The sequence below is a fragment of the Danio rerio genome, chromosome 8 (assembly GCF_052040795.2).
Source record: "Danio rerio strain M-AB ecotype USA chromosome 8, GRCz13ab, whole genome shotgun sequence".
Lineage (NCBI taxonomy): Eukaryota > Metazoa > Chordata > Actinopteri > Cypriniformes > Danionidae > Danio > Danio rerio.
The window spans coordinates 36,684,499-36,703,871 of NC_141028.1; the positions used below are offsets into that span (position 1 = coordinate 36,684,499).

Here is a 19,373-nt window from a genome sequence, read left to right on the forward strand (position 1 = left end):
TAATATGTAGGCCTAGTAATGGTTAAAATGCTCAATTTTGCATAGATCTGGCATGTTAAACTTTAAATTGGTCTTTAATGCACAGGACAGAGATGACATCAGAATACAAATTCAAAATTCTGAAGATGAGTGTTAGATGTATGCTTGCACTCTCTTATGGTCCACATGCAAATAGATCATTTTCACTGGTATAACCAGGCATTTGTCATCATCAGATTTCAACTTGCATTATTTTCATCATTTAACAACAGTAGTTTATACTGCAACTGTGTAAACGTTTAATCTTACACAGGGCTCGAAATTAACTTTTTTACTTGGTAGCACCGGTGCTCCCAACTTCAAAAATTTAGGAGCACCAGAAAAAATTTAGGAGCACCACAAAAAATTTAGAGATGACATTGATATTTGTGTGCAATAATTCCAAAATGTGTATGTATTAAAATTCTAGAATATTAATGATGATGAAAATGACAATAATAGTAACAATGAATTACATTTGTCATTATCATGCTGCCTTGAATGTGCTTGAATGCAAGTTATCTGCTATAAAAAGTCTGTTACTTTCTGAAAAATAAATGTATAGTTTGCATCAAACAAAAATGAAGCATTGCAGTAAGAAATATTTATTTTGTACTGCTAAACAGCATATATATGCATGTCAGTTTAATAAATAATATTTCAGCTGCAAAACAAACAAAAGATTATAATAAAATATTAAATTCAAGGCTGAAAGCTGCAAAACAGTCATCAGTAACTAAATAAAAAAAATATATACATCTCATGAAAGAATAGGCAAAAGAAAGTAAATAAAGTCTCACTTCTATCACTATTTAAAAGTTTTGGTTTCAGTTTGTGTCAATTTAAATGTTCAGTCTGAGCTGATCTTCATTTTTCTGTGTTTGTGGAAAAGCAGGCGAGTCAGCCGACCCAATTTATGAGCAGGTTGAGCACCGGCGCAATACCGCTGTTTGTTATGAGACGCAGTTTCAGTGTAAACTTAGTAAAGGCGAGCTTCTTTGGCGATGATACAGTATTAGATTTGACTTTTAGCGGACATTTGCGCTGAACACGCAGTGAATGCAACGCATGGAGATTCGACCACCTTCTCCGAAAAGCACGTACTCGATTGATCTCAGCTGGCGGATCAATATTCACCACGTGTCATGATCGCTCTCATCTGCGCCTCAACTTTAGGTGGGGTTTGCACTTTGCAAACCTGTGTGCTTTACGTTTTCACACTTTAGCCGTTTGCATTTCCCGTGGACATAAAAGCTCCCTCCCTGTCATCTAACAGTGGATAGCCTTGAGTGATTGACAGCTAATATGAACCAATATAGCGGCAGGGAAGAGCGATTCAGCACGTTTTAAAAAAAAAATCAAAACAGGTCGCACTAATGCGCCCAAATATATTATGAGGTCGCATCGATTAATTTTCGGGCGCATATGCGACCAAAATGGTCGCAATTTCGAGCCCTGTTACACATAATACTCACCGTGTGAATAGAGGCTAATCTAAAGAAAAAACTTTGAATTGTTATATTGCGATTCTCAATATAATAATGTATCGCTACACCCATATTAAATGTATTATTATATAAAAATAACTGCACAGATACAGGAACAATAAGAAAATATCTCTTCAGATCAACATTTAAAAGACAATTATATAGACAAACCTCTTTGAAGCTCACTCTGTTCAGAATTCAAAGATAATGGCTCATGAGGAGACTGAAAAACATAATCAAAACACAGAAAATAAAGCTAAAACAACTCAAGTGTGTGCTAAACAGACATTATTAAACATTATATTTAATACTACATACGGTTCAAAATATGCCAATTTTTAAAATAAAATCCAATATACCCTACCTTTGCTTTTTCATGTTTGTTACAGGAGAGAAGGTCAACTCCTCCACATGACACACTCTAAAATTACAATTGTATGTTGTGATATCGTGCAGAACAATGTTTTAAAATTAAACACAAGGTACTTTTTTTTATACAAGATTAAAACTGTAACTCTGCCAAATAAAAACAGTTCTGTCAACACATGAACACTGACTCCACAGAGTATGCATCACAAACTTTTCTGGACAGTGAAAACTGATACAGAAGAAACTAAATCATTGAAAAAATTCATTATGTTGGTTTAATAGTGCACAAAAAGTACACTGTACAGGAAACTGGCCCAAAACAATTATCTAATACTTTACTATTTGATAGTGTCAGGCCCGGATTAAGAACTCAAGAGGTCTGTATTAAAAAAAATAAGAATAGAATACATTTTTTTCAAAACAAATCTATAATATATTGCCCACATTTTTTAAATAAATTATATATATATATATATATATATATATATATATATATATATATATATATATATATATATATATATAGTCTACAAAGATTTAACTTATTTTTTAAGAAAATGAAAATTTTCTTATGAAAATGAAAATTGATGGTATAAGTACACTTGTTCAAGTTAACTGAAGCAGTACTAAAATATATATTTTAAAAGGTATTTATTACTATTCTCCACTGTGCTTTGCGAGAGCGCTTACTGAACAGCACGTTCGTTGACATAAGACTGCCCAGGCACGAATGCAATGTGAGTGCAGGCCGTAGGGGGAGACGGAAGGGGGGAAAAGCATGCTTCAGCCTGGTTCATGGCAACTGTACAGTGCGAGTACGCCCTCAGACACACGATGAATCCAGTCTGCACTGCCATTAGCATCCTCCACCTGGTTAATGCTAGCTTGCACATAACATTACCATAACGTCTTCTATACTCTCATTCTCCTCATCATGGGTCTGTTTGAAGGAGTGAATACATGAAACATGCCTCAATAAAGATGCACCCTCTCCTCTTTTTCTCTTGTGATTGCCAAATCCACTTGTTCACTCATTTTGATCTACGGCAAATACTACACTACAGTCCGCTCAATTCAGTGCAGGTTATTTCAAAACTTACAAGCACTTCACCAATTAAAGCATGCTGTTTAGTTAAAAAAAGTAAAGAAGGAAAGGAAAAAATCTGCATGCTTTTTATACATGGTGACATTTTCTGACAATTTAAATACAATGATAATAATAATATATGATAGGGGTGTAACGATTTATCGTTGTACGATTTATTGCGATGCAAAAATGTCTCGATATGCATCGTGGCGTTATGACGATATGATTACGATATGACGTCCGTTTTCTCTTATTAGTTGAGCTGTTTGCACGTGAGCTACGTTCCACCTGCTGTCGCACGTGAGTTCAGATTGCAGCAGCAGTAATGTTAGCAAACCAAGATGAGTGGAGTTGAAATAGAGGATGGCCCATCCTCTCAAAATCAGACGTCTGGCAACATTTCGGTTGTACAGTAATTGCTTTAGACTCGTCCGCTTTTTGACACGCATACTGGGTCACACATCCTAAGTTTTAAAGTCTTCACAGTGATTTACATACTTTGCACAGCGACAGGGATACCTCCTAATGGTGTTGAAAGAGTCACATACTGTATTTATAAGGTACAATTCACCCTAAAATATCATTCTGTCTTCATATGATGTATTGGCGGCCGCAAAATCACACATGACATGAGCTGACCGTGAGCTGTTACTACAAAGGGCGGACTATGATAGACGCGTGCGTATGGCAAGCCGTTTTAACATTTAAACCTTTGATCTGACTATCCATAAATATATTTAGAGATATCTTTAATTATATTTTGACTAGTCATAATTATAATTCGACTAGTCAAAATATAATTAGAGATATCTCTAAATGAATTTAATTAAATATGAATTACATATATTTATGGATAGTCAGAACAAAGGTTTAAATGCTAAAACGGCTTGCCATACGCGCGCGTCTGCTTCAGTGAACAGAACCTGCAGGTTGTGACTAATAAAGTAGTAAACAACATTCAGTTTGTGGAACAGAGTGATCTTTCAGGAGCAGCGTGGGAAGTTTGAACAGCACTTAGCAGTGTAAATGAAACCGAAAACGTACACATTATTTAAACAATCATATCGATTTTAGAGTTATGATTACGACGAGCTAACCCTTTAAAGCTACATTTGAGTACAGAGGTACACAAAAATGCACGTCAACATGATACACTTGATAGCCTCTCAGACAGATACACATAAGTTCAGGATTATCTTATAGAACTGCTGATTACCTGGAAATGTAGATTTTTTTTTGCACACACAAAAAACGCAAGTGACCAAGCAAAGCCTTAAGCTCTCACTGTTAAATTCAATTGAATAGAAAGCTTATTTTTTTGCACCTTTACTTAAATTGTTCCTTAATTTTGTCTCTGTCATTTCAATAATATTTTTTAAGAAGTTTTTAAATTGTTTTATTTTCCAGAGACAGGCCTGTTTAATATATTTTCTAAAAGAAGGTTCAGTTTAACAAGTTGAAACAAAAGAAATACATAAAAAATAGTTTACTTGGTAAAATTTGCATTTCAGTTAAATTTTCAATTTTTATTCCAAATATCGTGATACATATCGAATCGTGAACACTATATCGTGATACACATCGTATCGTGAGCTGAGTGTATCGTTACACCCCTAATATATGATATTGACTATTTGCTAAGAGGAAATGCCTAGTTTCTAAAAAAAATGTTTTTAAAGAGAGGGAGGCAACCTTTATTAAGACATGTGCAACCTATTAAATGCTCTTCAACAGAGCCATGAGGTAGGAGAATATGGGTGAAGTAGCGCTAGTTGTGGCAAATGATAATCGACAGGCTAACCAGGGTTTGGGAAAGGGCGACTAATAGTGGTGTAACGGATCCAAAATCTGCAGTTCGGATCACTCTACGTTTTTTGAGTTATGGATCGGACCATTTTTTGGATCAGCAAAAAAGGGAGGAGACAATTTGCTTTCCATTTATACAAAAATGTTACTGCATAAAACATTGCTTTTAACAAACAGAAAATAGAACCTGTAATTTTAATAAAAAATAAAAATCAGGAAATAACCAGCTAAAAAAAAGTATTCAATATGAAATATGATCTTTGCTACTGTTGCTGATAATGCAAAATGTATAGAAATCTTGCACAACATATATTTATCTTCAATTAATGATTCAACAATTCACACATAAAACTTCATGTTTCATTATACTGTAGGTGTATTATATTTGAAAACCTATTCAATTACATAGTTTTGATGTTTGTTTGTCGCCATCTGTTGGTTACACAATGTAGTTGCTTTCACCAGCATCTTGTTTCATTAAACAGTGATTTTATTCTTACCATAATGAATGCATTAATGCAGGCTAAACAAACAGTGACAAAAAAACACCTTAATAGCCAAAAGCATTTATGTAGGTCCCACAACGTCATCATTATATTTTACAGGGAAGCCAAAATGCTTTCATTCATGCAATTTGAATGACACGGGAGGCGATCTCTCTGCGATTGTTATAAATGTTGGATTAACCTACAAGTTCAAAAAAAGTTATTAATCTACGGGTCACGTGCATTCCGAACCGTGGGTTGTGATCCGTATTGTAAGAATTGAAATATTGCAAATATTCTGATGCCTTTGACAATTCAAAACATGAGCTGAAAACAGAGACTGGTAACTTCACAACTCAGCAAGGGGAATGCGGGAAAAACCAGTTCCTGCTGCATTTGCATCTGAGTCTGCTTCATCCCCCTAACTCACACATATGGTCATTTCAATGTTTGAATGTTCTAGAATTAACCAAACTGACTTTAACTATCATGTTTGATATCATTTGAAATGTCTCAGTGCGATTGGTACAATGGTCTCATTCTCTCAGAAATAGACATAATCAGAACAATAAATATATAACTTCAGGCATCTTTTGAACCACTGTGAGGGGTGTGACACTAAGTGTGAATGCCTTTTGTTATACATTCACACCCCCTTCCTTGAGGGAATTCTTGGATTATTTAAGGTAAGGCCTAAGAAAAGCTCAGGGCGATTCTGCCTACCCAGATCAGCCCATAACATGGAGCTTAGGCTCCACGTTATGTAAAATTTACACGTTATGTAAAAAGTCAGGAATGCATCTTTTAATCTTGGATTTATCTTTGATAATTTGGTGTTTTGTATTGATCGTTTATGAATTGACTGATTGAATTGGCATAATACATTTACCTGACTAATAAATTGTTATGTTTTGAACTATTCAAACCTCGTGTTATTATCACTGATAAATGTTGTTGTCCATAGCACTACAAGCCACTGTACAGGTTAGTAACGGACTAAAACATGTTAGACGGAGCAGCGTGGCACGCTAAACAATGTTGTTAGAGATCCGACTAGCAAATTGGCATTATTTCATGTATACGTAGACTGCAAAAGGCCAACTATGGGTTTTCTATTTAGAACAACAAAATATTGTTGAAACTACTTTAAATGTGGATATTTAGGCCTTCATCTACAAATTTACAATCCTGTGCGATTATTATTAAAATACTTTGTCTTGATTAAGTAGATAACAGATTTATGGGGACCACATAAAAATCTCCTAAATTGAGTAAGTAGGGTTCTGCCTTTTTAGGAGAGTGGTTAATCGCCTCTGTTTAATGACCAAGACTGACAAGCTTGTATTAAGAGATTGTATACCCGGCCGGTGCAAGACTCGAGATGCTATCGGAATCTGAGTAAATGAGAATAAGGTATAATAACAAATCAAAAGAATATTCAATCTTAATCTAAAATAATGTGAAAGGAAACAAAATAATCTTCTCAATGTTTTATAATTGGAGTCAGATAAAACGAGGATAAATATATTAATATTCTAAACCATCTCATACTAAAATTGGAGTCAGATATGAGTTAAGTTTAATATAAATCAACATTGTGCACTGGAAAGACCGAACATGCAGTGAACCTTCATCCACCATTGGATACCGTCATTGGACCAACTGGCTGGACCCTACAGTATCGATCACGGATCAACAGTGATCCGTTACACCCCTAGTGACTAACGTCACAAATAAATAAATACAAATGAATTCTATTAAGATGTTGCTAACATTTGAAAATAACTTTATTATATATTTAAAATACCTATTTAGAGAAATAAGATAAACATCATCAAAACACGCGAGGCACTTGTGACTTTATTTAACATTTGCATTATTTTAATTTTTTTTTAAATGTTTCCTAAAAATAAATGTATTTCCCATCTGATATCCAATGGGGAGAAAAAAAATAAGAATAAGTTCAGCAGACGGTATATTAGAACTCGAGTTGATGATCAATCGCGTCAAAACATGTTGCTGTGCATTACAAGCTACACCACTGGCGCTATTTAGTTATGTTGTCTCTGTCGGTCAGACATCACTTGTCTGACAAAATTTGTGTAAATGGCTTATTCCATCAATGTGTGTTATTAACCATTGGTTAATCAGGCCCTGGATAGTGTACAATCTTTAATAGTTTTAACTTTTCACTAATATGGAAATCATTAATATTAGCATTTTTTAGACTCTTAAATTAAACATTAACATTTTAAAGTGTGGTTTTCAATTAGGACATTTCTTTTCATTATTATTATTATTTAAATGTTATTTGTTGACATTTATAATGTCTTGTCATCAAATCATCATTCATGACTTAATTTTTTTGTGTTAAATTAAACTCCTTTTTGCATCTTAACATTTTATACACTATGCTTATAATGAAACAATAACTGGGGACTACCTGCAGTAAGAAAAAACATGTACAAAACTTTGGTACCTTTGATGTCACTGATGTACCTCCACGTAAGCATGTCTTTATCCTTCCCCAACCTCACATGATGAGCAGCATCTTTCAAAGGATTTAATCCTCTGCTTTGACTCTTACCACCATTCATTCACTGTTAAAATATTATATAAGGTTAAACTTCACAGTTTATAATATCAATACAATACCACATATGCAAAGCAGTATTAATATATGTGACGTAGTGTAAAATTCTCTAAAGAAGACCAAAACAGAAAATAGTAATATAGTTATCAAATTTCATAATACAGTTATCACATTTTAAACCATTTAACAAAATATAAGTTAGTAGTGCACTATTTTGACAATTTGATCAAATAAAGTTATTTAACTTGGGTAAGTTAACCTCTTTTCATAATAAAAGTTCATTTATTCAAATGTACAGTTTAACTGAACACAAGTTTATCACAAAAAAACATTAGAAAAAATAAAACCACACATTTACATTACTAAATTCAAACATTTTGTTCAATCATGCTTAATAATTCAAGTTTAGTAAATTGTTTCTACGTCATATTTATGTTTAATATACCTTGTTACCATGTTATTTATACCATATTCGAATGGTCATTGCTTCTCACATAAAAGTATGTGTAGAAAAAAAATCACAGTTACATAGTGCATCTATCATAACGTTACATCTCATGGAATCAGACGGCGAATTGTTTACCGCGGAGGAGTGAGCTCTGCCCGGTTCTGGGTGAAATCGACACCGGCGCTTCCGAGCCAGATACAGGCCGAGCGCGTGCTATTATTAGCAAATACACATTTTGAAGAACTACGTCTGATGCTGCCATTACAAACACCTATTTCTAACGTTTATTTGTTCTCATCTTCTGTTCCCAGTCACTAATTATTATTGTCTAAAACAGTACGCGCCGGATATAAATATATAAATAAACTTGCTATTTTGAATAACAAGTGGAATAATACAGTACATATAATAATAAATAATGTACAAAGTATTAAAAACAAATGACTTATTTGTTTGATGTTTCACTGCTTGAAGCGCGACTATCACGTCCACAGTCTTCATGAGGGACGTTTTCCCGCGATTGAATGTATGGCGCGAAATTGTGTAAGATTTGGCGCGAGTGTGTATAGAAATGCAGTACCAAGTTCCGCCTACAGAGGCGCTGTTCAAAGATCACACATACACATCATGGTTTACAAGACCATATTTGTAAAGGTCATAAAAAGCACACCAAGTGTAATAATAACCAAATAACAATGTAAACTTTTGAAACAAGTCTTATAATTATCATTTAGGTCATTGTAATGAATAATCATCATTTAAACCATTTTTAATATCCACTTAAATTTTTAGTTTATGAGACCACCAAAAATGGTCTCATAAACTAAATGGTCTCATAATGCTGGTGGGTAAACCTGAAAATTGGTTCCATAAACCACATATGCCAACACACACACACACACACACACACGAATGAATTCATAAACACAATATTATGAAGTTTTGCTTTAATTTAGGAAAAGAGAAACTCTTCTGGGCTAAAATCTGATGGGTTTTTTTCAGCGTTCTTACTTCAGTCTTTAATGTCAGGTGATCCTTCAAATGTCAGTGTAAAGTGTTGAGTACACTATTAGTGCTCAGTCGTGTTTTTCATAGTTACCAGTGCCGATGGAGTTTTTTAAAGCGTCATATTCTGCTGGAAACGTTTCATTTGAATGGTAATGTCCCATAAGCGGAGGTCTTGTGAGTAACTTCACAAGTCGGTCAAAGTCTACACCGGTGACAAGCTCATCTACTCCCAGAACCTGCTACTCTCTACCTACACGTTGTCAGCTGATGTTTCAAAACCTCAACACTCGCATACAGAACAGCCTCAGCGTCTGCACCACTTATCGGCACTAGCTGCAAGTCTACACCCCCTCTGTCCAGAAGTGAGCACAGCCTCTTGGTACCATCCCAGCAAGCATTTTTTTGGGGTGTTTAAAGGTGCCAACTGACCATCAAAAGTAAAAATGACTCATTTTATCTCATCCCAACAGGGAAACCACCAACAATAAAGAATGAGTTACTATCTGGTGTCATGGCTTTGCAATTAAAACAAGTTTAGTTATAATGGAGGTCATTGGGGGCAAAAACAGCCACTTGAACAATATGAACAATACATAAGGGTTAAAAGTCTAATAGACGGCTTGGTTAAAACCAGGCTAAATCTAGGCTGTCAGTGAGTGTGCACCCCTAACCCCGCCTCTCACAGTGACCTCACTAGCTCCGCTGAGTGCTTTGTGTCTCAGATTGCATGCAAGTCTGCAGCCAGATACTGCTGGAAGCTAGTCATCAAATACACAGGAACGAATGACTACACGTGTCAATCTGTCTATTAAACTATCTAATCTGTCTAGTCAGTCTTTTATTATCTTTTATATGCAAAAATATTCATTCATAAAAACATATGTATATATGAACACTGGGTCAAATAGGGTCCGTGCATTTTAAATCTAATAACAAAAATAACCCAATGTTGGTTTTGTCCATATTTAAATGAACGTGTGTAAACGCACGCTTTGATCAAACCTTTTATTCCCCTTGATGATATTGTGCTTTTTTTTCCCCTCAATGCCCTCCAAAGTTTCAATGTTTGGCCGTGTCTGCCATATCTGTTTTGTTTAAAAAAAAAAAAGGAAAAAAAAGGAATGCATCGGTTCCTGCATGTAGAATTCAGAAATCTCATGGCATTGAAAGAAAACTGGCAGCAGTTGAGTGCCGAGGTCAAAGGTCAGATGAGCAGGCATCACACCTGATAAACACCTGGGGCAACTGTACAGTAAAAAAAAAAAAAAAAACAACAAGATTAAGAAATATTGCTTTAATTTGAGAGAGACAAAAAAAACTCTTCCGTGTTAAAATTTGATGTTCCTCCAGCGTTCTTACGTCAGTCTTTAATGTCAGGTGATCCTTCAAATGTCAGTGTAAATTGTTGAGTGTACCATTAGTGCTCAGTCGTGTTTTTCATAGTTACCAGTGCCGATGGAGTTTTTTTTTTAGAGCGTCATATTCTGCTGGAAAAGTTTCATTTTAATGGTAATATGCCATGAGCGGAGGTGTATGAGTAACTTCACAAGTTGACCATAGTCTAGACCGATGACATGCTCATCTACTCCCAGAACCTGGCAGAACGAAATGTTGCAGCTCGTCCGGTCTTCAATGATGAGCCCAAAAGAGGCCACTTCACAGAGCCGGCCCAAGGCTTAAGAGAACTGAGAGGCAGGACAAGATGGCGGGCTGGACTTGGTTAACTTTAGATTTTACACAAATCTCATTGTTTTGTTTTTTACCTAAAATAGTAATTAAAACATCCAAGATGTGTTTTGCCTCATCAAAATGTGGAATTTGATCAGCAAACTACTCATTCTAAGACAACTATGCCTTGGGCTAAATGACTTGGCTTCAAGTACGATGCCACACGATTCAGAAATGAAGGTACAGACTGCACAAACAGATAAACGACATGATGCATCTCATTTCACCACAACTAAAGGCAGCGACAAAAAAAAAGTCAAGCTCTCACGATGATGACATTTCTCATGCAACCCTTTAGCAAGCCTACATAGTATTTATGCCTAAAAGTCACTGCATGGGTAAATAAGAAACAAGCAACACACACACACACACATATATATATATATATATATATATATATATATATATATATATATATATATATATATCCATGGGCCACTGTAAAGTAATATGGTTCTGTCATAACGTTTTGAATGAAAATCTGCATTTGGATAAGACACCTTTAGTATAGTTTTGATTTTAAGGCATAATAAAGATCAAATGCAAGTACGAGTGGATTTACATTGAAAATTTCAAACGCATCAAGAAAACCATGTGCTAAGGAAATTTCAAACCATTTGGAACGCACAGAGACGAGCTTTTGTGCAAAAATGAACTTAAAGGTGCCTTTAAAAAAGTGTCAAAGTACTTTTGAAAACAAAAAAGCAAACCCCCAATAGGTGGCAGCAAGAGGCCGCTTTATTTGAGTAAAGCATTGAACGATTCATTCAGCCAAAGAAGCCAATAGGATGAACGGACAGTTGAATCAATCCCTGAATCATCGACTCACCCGAGTCTTCTTGGCGAAGGCCTGAATCGTTCGTGCAGGGAAACGTCGCTGTGTATTATTCAGAGATGGCCAACTGTTCTGCTGTTTATTTTATTATACTTATCGCAATGATTTTACTACTACTATCAATAAAATTAATATTAGTAATGATAATATTGCCGGAAGTTGTACAGCGCATGCGTCACGTGTTCATCATCAGCATCCATGACAACCGTCCTGTGGGTGTTGTTTGAATCTCGCTGTGTCGATTGGCATCTGATCTCTGCGTCCTCCGTGACAATTTTTCCAGATTATCGATATTATTGATCGTTGGATACGTCGATTGATCGCCTGCTGTTCCCATCACTCAGGTTTGACCCTTTTTATTACGCTGTGCTTTGTGTTTGTGTTCAGTATGTCTTGTGTTCACTACAGGTTCCAGAGTCGACTCACCTACGACTCGCTCCAGTTTGAAGGCCTCAACATCAGCGCGGGGGAGCTGAAGCGGCAGATCATGAGGAGCAAGAGGCTGAAGTTCTGCCAGCTGAAGATCAGCAACGCCCAGACTGATGAAGGTGAGTTGAGGAAAAGACACTTCAACTGTTCTACGCTAACATTAGATGCGTTACATCAGACACTTCTGGAAGCTGTAAGGTGGTGCTGATGCTGACATGTAGGGATGTTTTGGCTGTTTTAAAAGGCTAATGGCTCTCAAAGTATACCGTGCTCCATAATTATGTGCTGATTCTGATTTTATTTTGCTGTCAGAATACACAGATGATGCTCTCATCCCTAAAAACACGTCGGTCATCATCAGACGGATCCCTGCGGCGGGACTGAAGTCCTCAAACAGAAGATTTGTTGGGTAAGTGCTGTGAAATGAGCACACGCGTCCTCTGTTAGATGTTATATGAAGACTCCTGGTCTGTCCCTGGTGTTTTAGTCACACAAGCTCCTTTGTTTTGCAGACATCAAGCTGGACGCTGGCGTGAACCTTCACCTAGAGCTGATCCTTCACTCCTCTCACTGGAGCAGTTGTTGAAGGTATTGAACAAATGAATAGCACAATAGCAAAACGCAATGTAAAGCACACAATATACGCACACGCACTCAGCTTCTTAGGGAGATTTGAGATTGTTTGAAGGGTTGAGGGTGAAAAAGATTCAAATGTGCAAATGCCTGTGAAACAGACTGAGAATCTGGCTGAGGCAAAGGCGTCAGAGGAGGACAAGCTGAAAGCGGTGATGTACCAGTCCAGCCTGTGCTACTACTCCAGCAGGTGAGCGTTCAGACACTGACAGGTTTGCTTTGTGAGAGATGTCTGAGCTGATTCTCATGGTTCTGATGTTCACTAGTGAGGCCATGAGGCTGCTTGGGATCCCGGGACACCACATTAGGCACTGCCCCACTAATGTGGTAACTGGGTTTTCCAAGCTCACGGTTGCTGTGAACTTGAGCTCTTGTCCTCATCAGTCAGATTGTTTGCTCAGAGTTTGACTGTCACTCCTCAATTCACAGGGCAGCCGCTCCGCGCCGCACAAGCGCATCCGGAAGAGCACAGGGATTCCCCGCAGCTTCCTGTTGGAGGTGGACGACCCAGACCGAAAGGGAGTCATGATAGACGGCAGCGGCCGATACGTCATTCCCATCATAGACGCGTGAGTAAACTGTACTTGGCATAGCCGCATGTTCTAGTGTTTGTCCAAATCTCACATGATGTCTGCTTGTGTGTGTTTGCGCTCGATCTGTTCAGTGAGGCCTATGCTGCTGAGAAGAGAAAGAGGCCGTCCTTCTCCTGCCAGACCGAGCCTTTGCCCTCCTCGTCCTCAGCAGGTGCGGCATCTTCGGTCCGGGACGCCGGAGGGAAACGGTCCCGCTCCCCATCTTCACCAGAGACGCGCGGCGACCAGAAGAGACCACGTCGCTGAGAGACCTTCATCCAAGAGACCTGGAGCCGACGTGTAAATATTGTACCTAGTTTATTAATAAAAGATAATAAAGATTATAGCCGCATGAACTGTGTGGACTGGTTAACCTTCACTCCAGCAGTGCAACACACACATACACACACACACACACACACACACACACACGAATGAATTCATAAACACAATATCATGAAGTTTTGCTTTAATTTAGGAAAAGAGAAACTCTTCTGGGCTAAAATCTGATGGGTTTTTTTCAGCGTTCTTACTTCAGTCTTTAATGTCAGGTGATCCTTCAAATGTCAGTGTAAAGTGTTGAGTACACTATTAGTGCTCAGTCGTGTTTTTCATAGTTACCAGTGCCGATGGAGTTTTTTGAAGCGTCATATTCTGCTGGAAACGTTTCATTTGAATGGTAATGTCCCATAAGCGGAGGTCTTGTGAGTAACTTCACAAGTCGGTCAAAGTCTACACCGGTGACAAGCTCATCTACTCCCAGAACCTGCTACTCTCTACCTACACGCTGTCAGCTGATGTTTCAAAACCTCAACACTCGCGTACAGAACAGCCTCAGCGTCTGCACCACTTATCGGCACTAGCTGCAAGTCTACACCCCCTCTGTCCAGAAGTGAGCACAGCCTCTTGGTACCATCCCAGCAAGCATTTTTTTGGGGTGTTTAAAGGTGCCAACTGACCATCAAAAGTAAAAATGACTCATTTTATCTCATCCCAACAGGGAAACCACCAACAATAAAGAATGAGTTACTATCTGGTGTCATGGCTTTGCAATTAAAACAAGTTTAGTTATAATGGAGGTCATTGGGGGCAAAAACAGCCACTTGAACAATATGAACAATACATAAGGGTTAAAAGTCTAATAGACGGCTTGGTTAAAACCAGGCTAAATCTAGGCTGTCAGTGAGTGTGCACCCCTAACCCCGCCTCTCACAGTGACCTCACTAGCTCCGCTGAGTGCTTTGTGTCTCAGATTGCATGCAAGTCTGCAGCCAGATACTGCTGGAAGCTAGTCATCAAATACACAGGAACGAATGACTACACGTGTCAATCTGTCTATTAAACTATCTAATCTGTCTAGTCAGTCTTTTATTATCTTTTATATGCAAAAATATTCATTCATAAAAACATATGTATATATGAACACTGGGTCAAATAGGGTCCGTGCATTTTAAATCTAATAACAAAAATAACCCAATGTTGGTTTTGTCCATATTTAAATGAACGTGTGTAAACGCACGCTTTGATCAAACCTTTTATTCCCCTTGATGATATTGTGCTTTTTTTTCCCCTCAATGCCCTCCAAAGTTTCAATGTTTGGCCGTGTCTGCCATATCTGTTTTGTTTAAAAAAAAAAAAGGAAAAAAAAGGAATGCATCGGTTCCTGCATGTAGAATTCAGAAATCTCATGGCATTGAAAGAAAACTGGCAGCAGTTGAGTGCCGAGGTCAAAGGTCAGATGAGCAGGCATCACACCTGAGAACCTGGCAGAACGAAATGTTGCAGCTCGTCCGGTCTTCAATGATGAGCCCAAAAGAGGCCACTTCACAGAGCCGGCCCAAGGCTTAAGAGAACTGAGAGGCAGGACAAGATGGCGGGCTGGACTTGGTTAACTTTAGATTTTACACAAATCTCATTGTTTTGTTTTTCACCTAAAATAGTAATTAAAACATCCAAGATGTGTTTTGCCTCATCAAAATGTGGAATTTGATCAGCAAACTACTCATTCTAAGACAACTATGCCTTGGGCTAAATGACTTGGCTTCAAGTACGATGCCACACGATTCAGAAATGAAGGTACAGACTGCACAAACAGATAAACGACATGATGCATCTCATTTCACCACAACTAAAGGCAGCGACAAAAAAAAAGTCAAGCTCTCACGATGATGACATTTCTCATGCAACCCTTTAGCAAGCCTACATAGTATTTATGCCTAAAAGTCACTGCATGGGTAAATAAGAAACAAGCAACACACACACACACACATATATATATATATATATATATATATATATATATATATATATATATATATATATATATATATATATATATATATATATATATATATCCATGGGCCACTGTAAAGTAATATGGTTCTGTCATAACGTTTTGAATGAAAATCTGCATTTGGATAAGACACCTTTAGTATAGTTTTGATTTTAAGGCATAATAAAGATCAAATGCAAGTACGAGTGGATTTACATTGAAAATTTCAAACGCATCAAGAAAACCATGTGCTAAGGAAATTTCAAACCATTTGGAACGCACAGAGACGAGCTTTTGTGCAAAAATGAACTTAAAGGTGCCTTTAAAAAAGTGTCAAAGTACTTTTGAAAACAAAAAAGCAAACCCCCAATAGGTGGCAGCAAGAGGCCGCTTTATTTGAGTAAAGCATTGAACGATTCATTCAGCCAAAGAAGCCAATAGGATGAACGGACAGTTGAATCAATCCCTGAATCATCGACTCACCCGAGTCTTCTTGGCGAAGGCCTGAATCGTTCGTGCAGGGAAACGTCGCTGTGTATTATTCAGAGATGGCCAACTGTTCTGCTGTTTATTTTATTATACTTATCGCAATGATTTTACTACTACTATCAATAAAATTAATATTAGTAATGATAATATTGCCGGAAGTTGTACAGCGCATGCGTCACGTGTTCATCATCAGCATCCATGACAACCGTCCTGTGGGTGTTGTTTGAATCTCGCTGTGTCGATTGGCATCTGATCTCTGCGTCCTCCGTGACAATTTTTCCAGATTATCGATATTATTGATCGTTGGATACGTCGATTGATCGCCTGCTGTTCCCATCACTCAGGTTTGACCCTTTTTATTACGCTGTGCTTTGTGTTTGTGTTCAGTATGTCTTGTGTTCACTACAGGTTCCAGAGTCGACTCACCTACGACTCGCTCCAGTTTGAAGGCCTCAACATCAGCGCGGGGGAGCTGAAGCGGCAGATCATGAGGAGCAAGAGGCTGAAGTTCTGCCAGCTGAAGATCAGCAACGCCCAGACTGATGAAGGTGAGTTGAGGAAAAGACACTTCAACTGTTCTACGCTAACATTAGATGCGTTACATCAGACACTTCTGGAAGCTGTAAGGTGGTGCTGATGCTGACATGTAGGGATGTTTTGGCTGTTTTAAAAGGCTAATGGCTCTCAAAGTATACCGTGCTCCATAATTATGTGCTGATTCTGATTTTATTTTGCTGTCAGAATACACAGATGATGCTCTCATCCCTAAAAACACGTCGGTCATCATCAGACGGATCCCTGCGGCGGGACTGAAGTCCTCAAACAGAAGATTTGTTGGGTAAGTGCTGTGAAATGAGCACACGCGTCCTCTGTTAGATGTTATATGAAGACTCCTGGTCTGTCCCTGGTGTTTTAGTCACACAAGCTCCTTTGTTTTGCAGACATCAAGCTGGACGCTGGCGTGAACCTTCACCTAGAGCTGATCCTTCACTCCTCTCACTGGAGCAGTTGTTGAAGGTATTGAACAAATGAATAGCACAATAGCAAAACGCAATGTAAAGCACACAATATACGCACACGCACTCAGCTTCTTAGGGAGATTTGAGATTGTTTGAAGGGTTGAGGGTGAAAAAGATTCAAATGTGCAAATGCCTGTGAAACAGACTGAGAATCTGGCTGAGGCAAAGGCGTCAGAGGAGGACAAGCTGAAAGCGGTGATGTACCAGTCCAGCCTGTGCTACTACTCCAGCAGGTGAGCGTTCAGACACTGACAGGTTTGCTTTGTGAGAGATGTCTGAGCTGATTCTCATGGTTCTGATGTTCACTAGTGAGGCCATGAGGCTGCTTGGGATCCCGGGACACCACATTAGGCACTGCCCCACTAATGTGGTAACTGGGTTTTCCAAGCTCCCGGTTGCTGTGAACTTGAGCTCTTGTCCTCATCAGTCAGATTGTTTGCTCAGAGTTTGACTGTCACTCCTCAATTCACAGGGCAGCCGCTCCGCGCCGCACAAGCGCATCCGGAAGAGCACAGGGATTCCCCGCAGCTTCCTGTTGGAGGTGGACGACCCAGACCGAAAGGGAGTCATGATAGACGGCAGCGGCCGATACGTCATTCCCATCATAGACGCGTGAGTAAACTGTACTTGGCATAGCCGCATGTTCTAGTGTTTGTCCAAATCTCACATGATGTCTGCTTGTGTGTGTTTGCGCTCGATCTGTTCAGTGAGGCCTATGCTGCTGAGAAGAGAAAGAGGCCGTCCTTCTCCTGCCAGACCGAGCCTTTGCCCTCCTCGTCCTCAGCAGGTGCGGCATCTTCGGTCCGGGACGCCGGAGGGAAACGGTCCCGCTCCCCATCTTCACCAGAGACGCGCGGCGACCAGAAGAGACCACGTCGCTGAGAGACCTTCATCCAAGAGACCTGGAGCCGACGTGTAAATATTGTACATAGTTTATTAATAAAAGATAATAAAGATTATAGCCGCATGAACTGTGTGGACTGGTTAACCTTCACTCCAGCAGTGCAACACACACATACACACACACACACACACACACACACACACACACACACACACACACACACACGAATGAATTCATAAACACAATATCATGAAGTTTTGCTTTAATTTAGGAAAAGAGAAACTCTTCTGGGCTAAAATCTGATGGGTTTTTTTCAGCGTTCTTACTTCAGTCTTTAATGTCAGGTGATCCTTCAAATGTCAGTGTAAAGTGTTGAGTACACTATTAGTGCTCAGTCGTGTTTTTCATAGTTACCAGTGCCGATGGAGTTTTTTGAAGCGTCATATTCTGCTGGAAACGTTTCATTTGAATGGTAATGTCCCATAAGCGGAGGTCCTGTGAGTAACTTCACAAGTCGGTCAAAGTCTACACCGGTGACAAGCTCATCTACTCCCAGAACCTGCTACTCTCTACCTACACGCTGTCAGCTGATGTTTCAAAACCTCAACACTCGCATACAGAACAGCCTCAGCGTCTGCACCACTTATCGGCACTAGCTGCAAGTCTACACCCCCTCTGTCCAGAAGTGAGCACAGCCTCTTGGTACCATCCCAGCAAGCATTTTTTTGGGGTGTTTAAAGGTGCCAACTGACCATCAAAAGTAAAAATGACTCATTTTATCTCATCCCAACAGGGAAACCACCAACAATAAAGAATGAGTTACTATCTGGTGTCATGGCTTTGCAATTAAAACAAGTTTAGTTATAATGGAGGTCATTGGGGGCAAAAACAGCCACTTGAACAATATGAACAATACATAAGGGTTAAAAGTCTAATAGACGGCTTGGTTAAAACCAGGCTAAATCTAGGCTGTCAGTGAGTGTGCACCCCTAACCCCGCCTCTCACAGTGACCTCACTAGCTCCGCTGAGTGCTTTGTGTCTCAGATTGCATGCAAGTCTGCAGCCAGATACTGCTGGAAGCTAGTCATCAAATACACAGGAACGAATGACTACACGTGTCAATCTGTCTATTAAACTATCTAATCTGTCTAGTCAGTCTTTTATTATCTTTTATATGCAAAAATATTCATTCATAAAAACATATGTATATATGAACACTGGGTCAAATAGGGTCCGTGCATTTTAAATCT

General features: G+C 38.6%; 3 protein-coding genes across 32 annotated transcripts in view; 2 read left to right on the forward strand and 1 right to left on the reverse strand.

The window, feature by feature from the left end:
- LOC141375838 (uncharacterized) overlaps nt 1-19,373 on the reverse strand; it is a 488,480-nt gene that overhangs the window by 101,324 nt on the left and 367,783 nt on the right. For 2 of the 28 annotated variants that reach the window (XR_015498129.1, XR_015498130.1), the window contains exons 1-3: nt 7,732-8,828; nt 1,870-1,926; nt 1,677-1,728 (exon numbers count right to left, since the gene is read on the reverse strand). The exons of 23 other annotated variants lie outside the window; for them this stretch is intronic. The gene's annotated coding sequence lies outside the window, so the exon portion shown is untranslated. Of the gene's footprint in view, nt 1-1,676; nt 1,729-1,869; nt 1,927-7,731; nt 8,829-19,373 lie in introns of those variants that run through there. 3 more of the 28 variants (XR_015498127.1, XR_015498126.1, XR_015498128.1) reach the window with 3 other exon arrangements.
- On the forward strand, nt 12,079-15,124 carry LOC141375826 (E3 ubiquitin-protein ligase RBBP6-like). Of its 2 annotated transcripts, XM_087265001.1 has the most exons (7): nt 12,079-12,412; nt 12,606-12,702; nt 12,806-12,881; nt 13,028-13,116; nt 13,193-13,253; nt 13,356-13,495; nt 13,591-15,124. In XM_087265001.1, the coding sequence occupies exons 1-7, from the start codon at nt 12,253-12,255 to the stop codon at nt 13,763-13,765; spliced, it is 798 nt and encodes a 265-aa protein (XP_087121127.1). In that variant the 5' UTR covers nt 12,079-12,252; the 3' UTR covers nt 13,766-15,124. The 2 variants fall into 2 exon arrangements, with proteins under 2 accessions (XP_087121127.1, XP_087121128.1); XM_087265002.1 differs by lacking the exon at nt 13,193-13,253 and having other exon boundaries at nt 13,591-14,884.
- On the forward strand, nt 16,474-18,398 carry LOC141375820 (E3 ubiquitin-protein ligase RBBP6-like). 2 transcript variants are annotated; one of them, XM_087264921.1, is made up of 7 exons: nt 16,474-16,807; nt 17,001-17,097; nt 17,201-17,276; nt 17,423-17,511; nt 17,588-17,648; nt 17,751-17,890; nt 17,986-18,398. In XM_087264921.1, exons 1-7 carry the CDS (start codon nt 16,648-16,650, stop codon nt 18,158-18,160), a joined length of 798 nt encoding a protein of 265 aa, XP_087121047.1. In that variant the 5' UTR covers nt 16,474-16,647; the 3' UTR covers nt 18,161-18,398. The 2 variants fall into 2 exon arrangements, with proteins under 2 accessions (XP_087121047.1, XP_087121048.1); XM_087264922.1 differs by lacking the exon at nt 17,588-17,648.

What these genes read in the sequence shown, in the direction of transcription:
- LOC141375826 (XM_087265001.1), top strand. Translation starts at nt 12,253, where the DNA reads ATGTCTTGTGTTCACTACAGGTTCCAGAGTCGACTCACCTACGACTCG. An exon ending in TCAAACAGAAGATTTGTTGG is followed by an intron (nt 12,703 to 12,805) that starts GTAAGTGCTGTG and finishes TTTGTTTTGCAG; the next exon opens with ACATCAAGCTGGACGCTGGC. An exon ending in GGCACTGCCCCACTAATGTG is followed by an intron (nt 13,254 to 13,355) that starts GTAACTGGGTTT and finishes CTCAATTCACAG; the next exon opens with GGCAGCCGCTCCGCGCCGCA.
- LOC141375820 (XM_087264921.1), top strand. Translation starts at nt 16,648, where the DNA reads ATGTCTTGTGTTCACTACAGGTTCCAGAGTCGACTCACCTACGACTCG. An exon ending in CTGTGCTACTACTCCAGCAG is followed by an intron (nt 17,512 to 17,587) that starts GTGAGCGTTCAG and finishes GATGTTCACTAG; the next exon opens with TGAGGCCATGAGGCTGCTTG. An exon ending in GTCATTCCCATCATAGACGC is followed by an intron (nt 17,891 to 17,985) that starts GTGAGTAAACTG and finishes CGATCTGTTCAG; the next exon opens with TGAGGCCTATGCTGCTGAGA.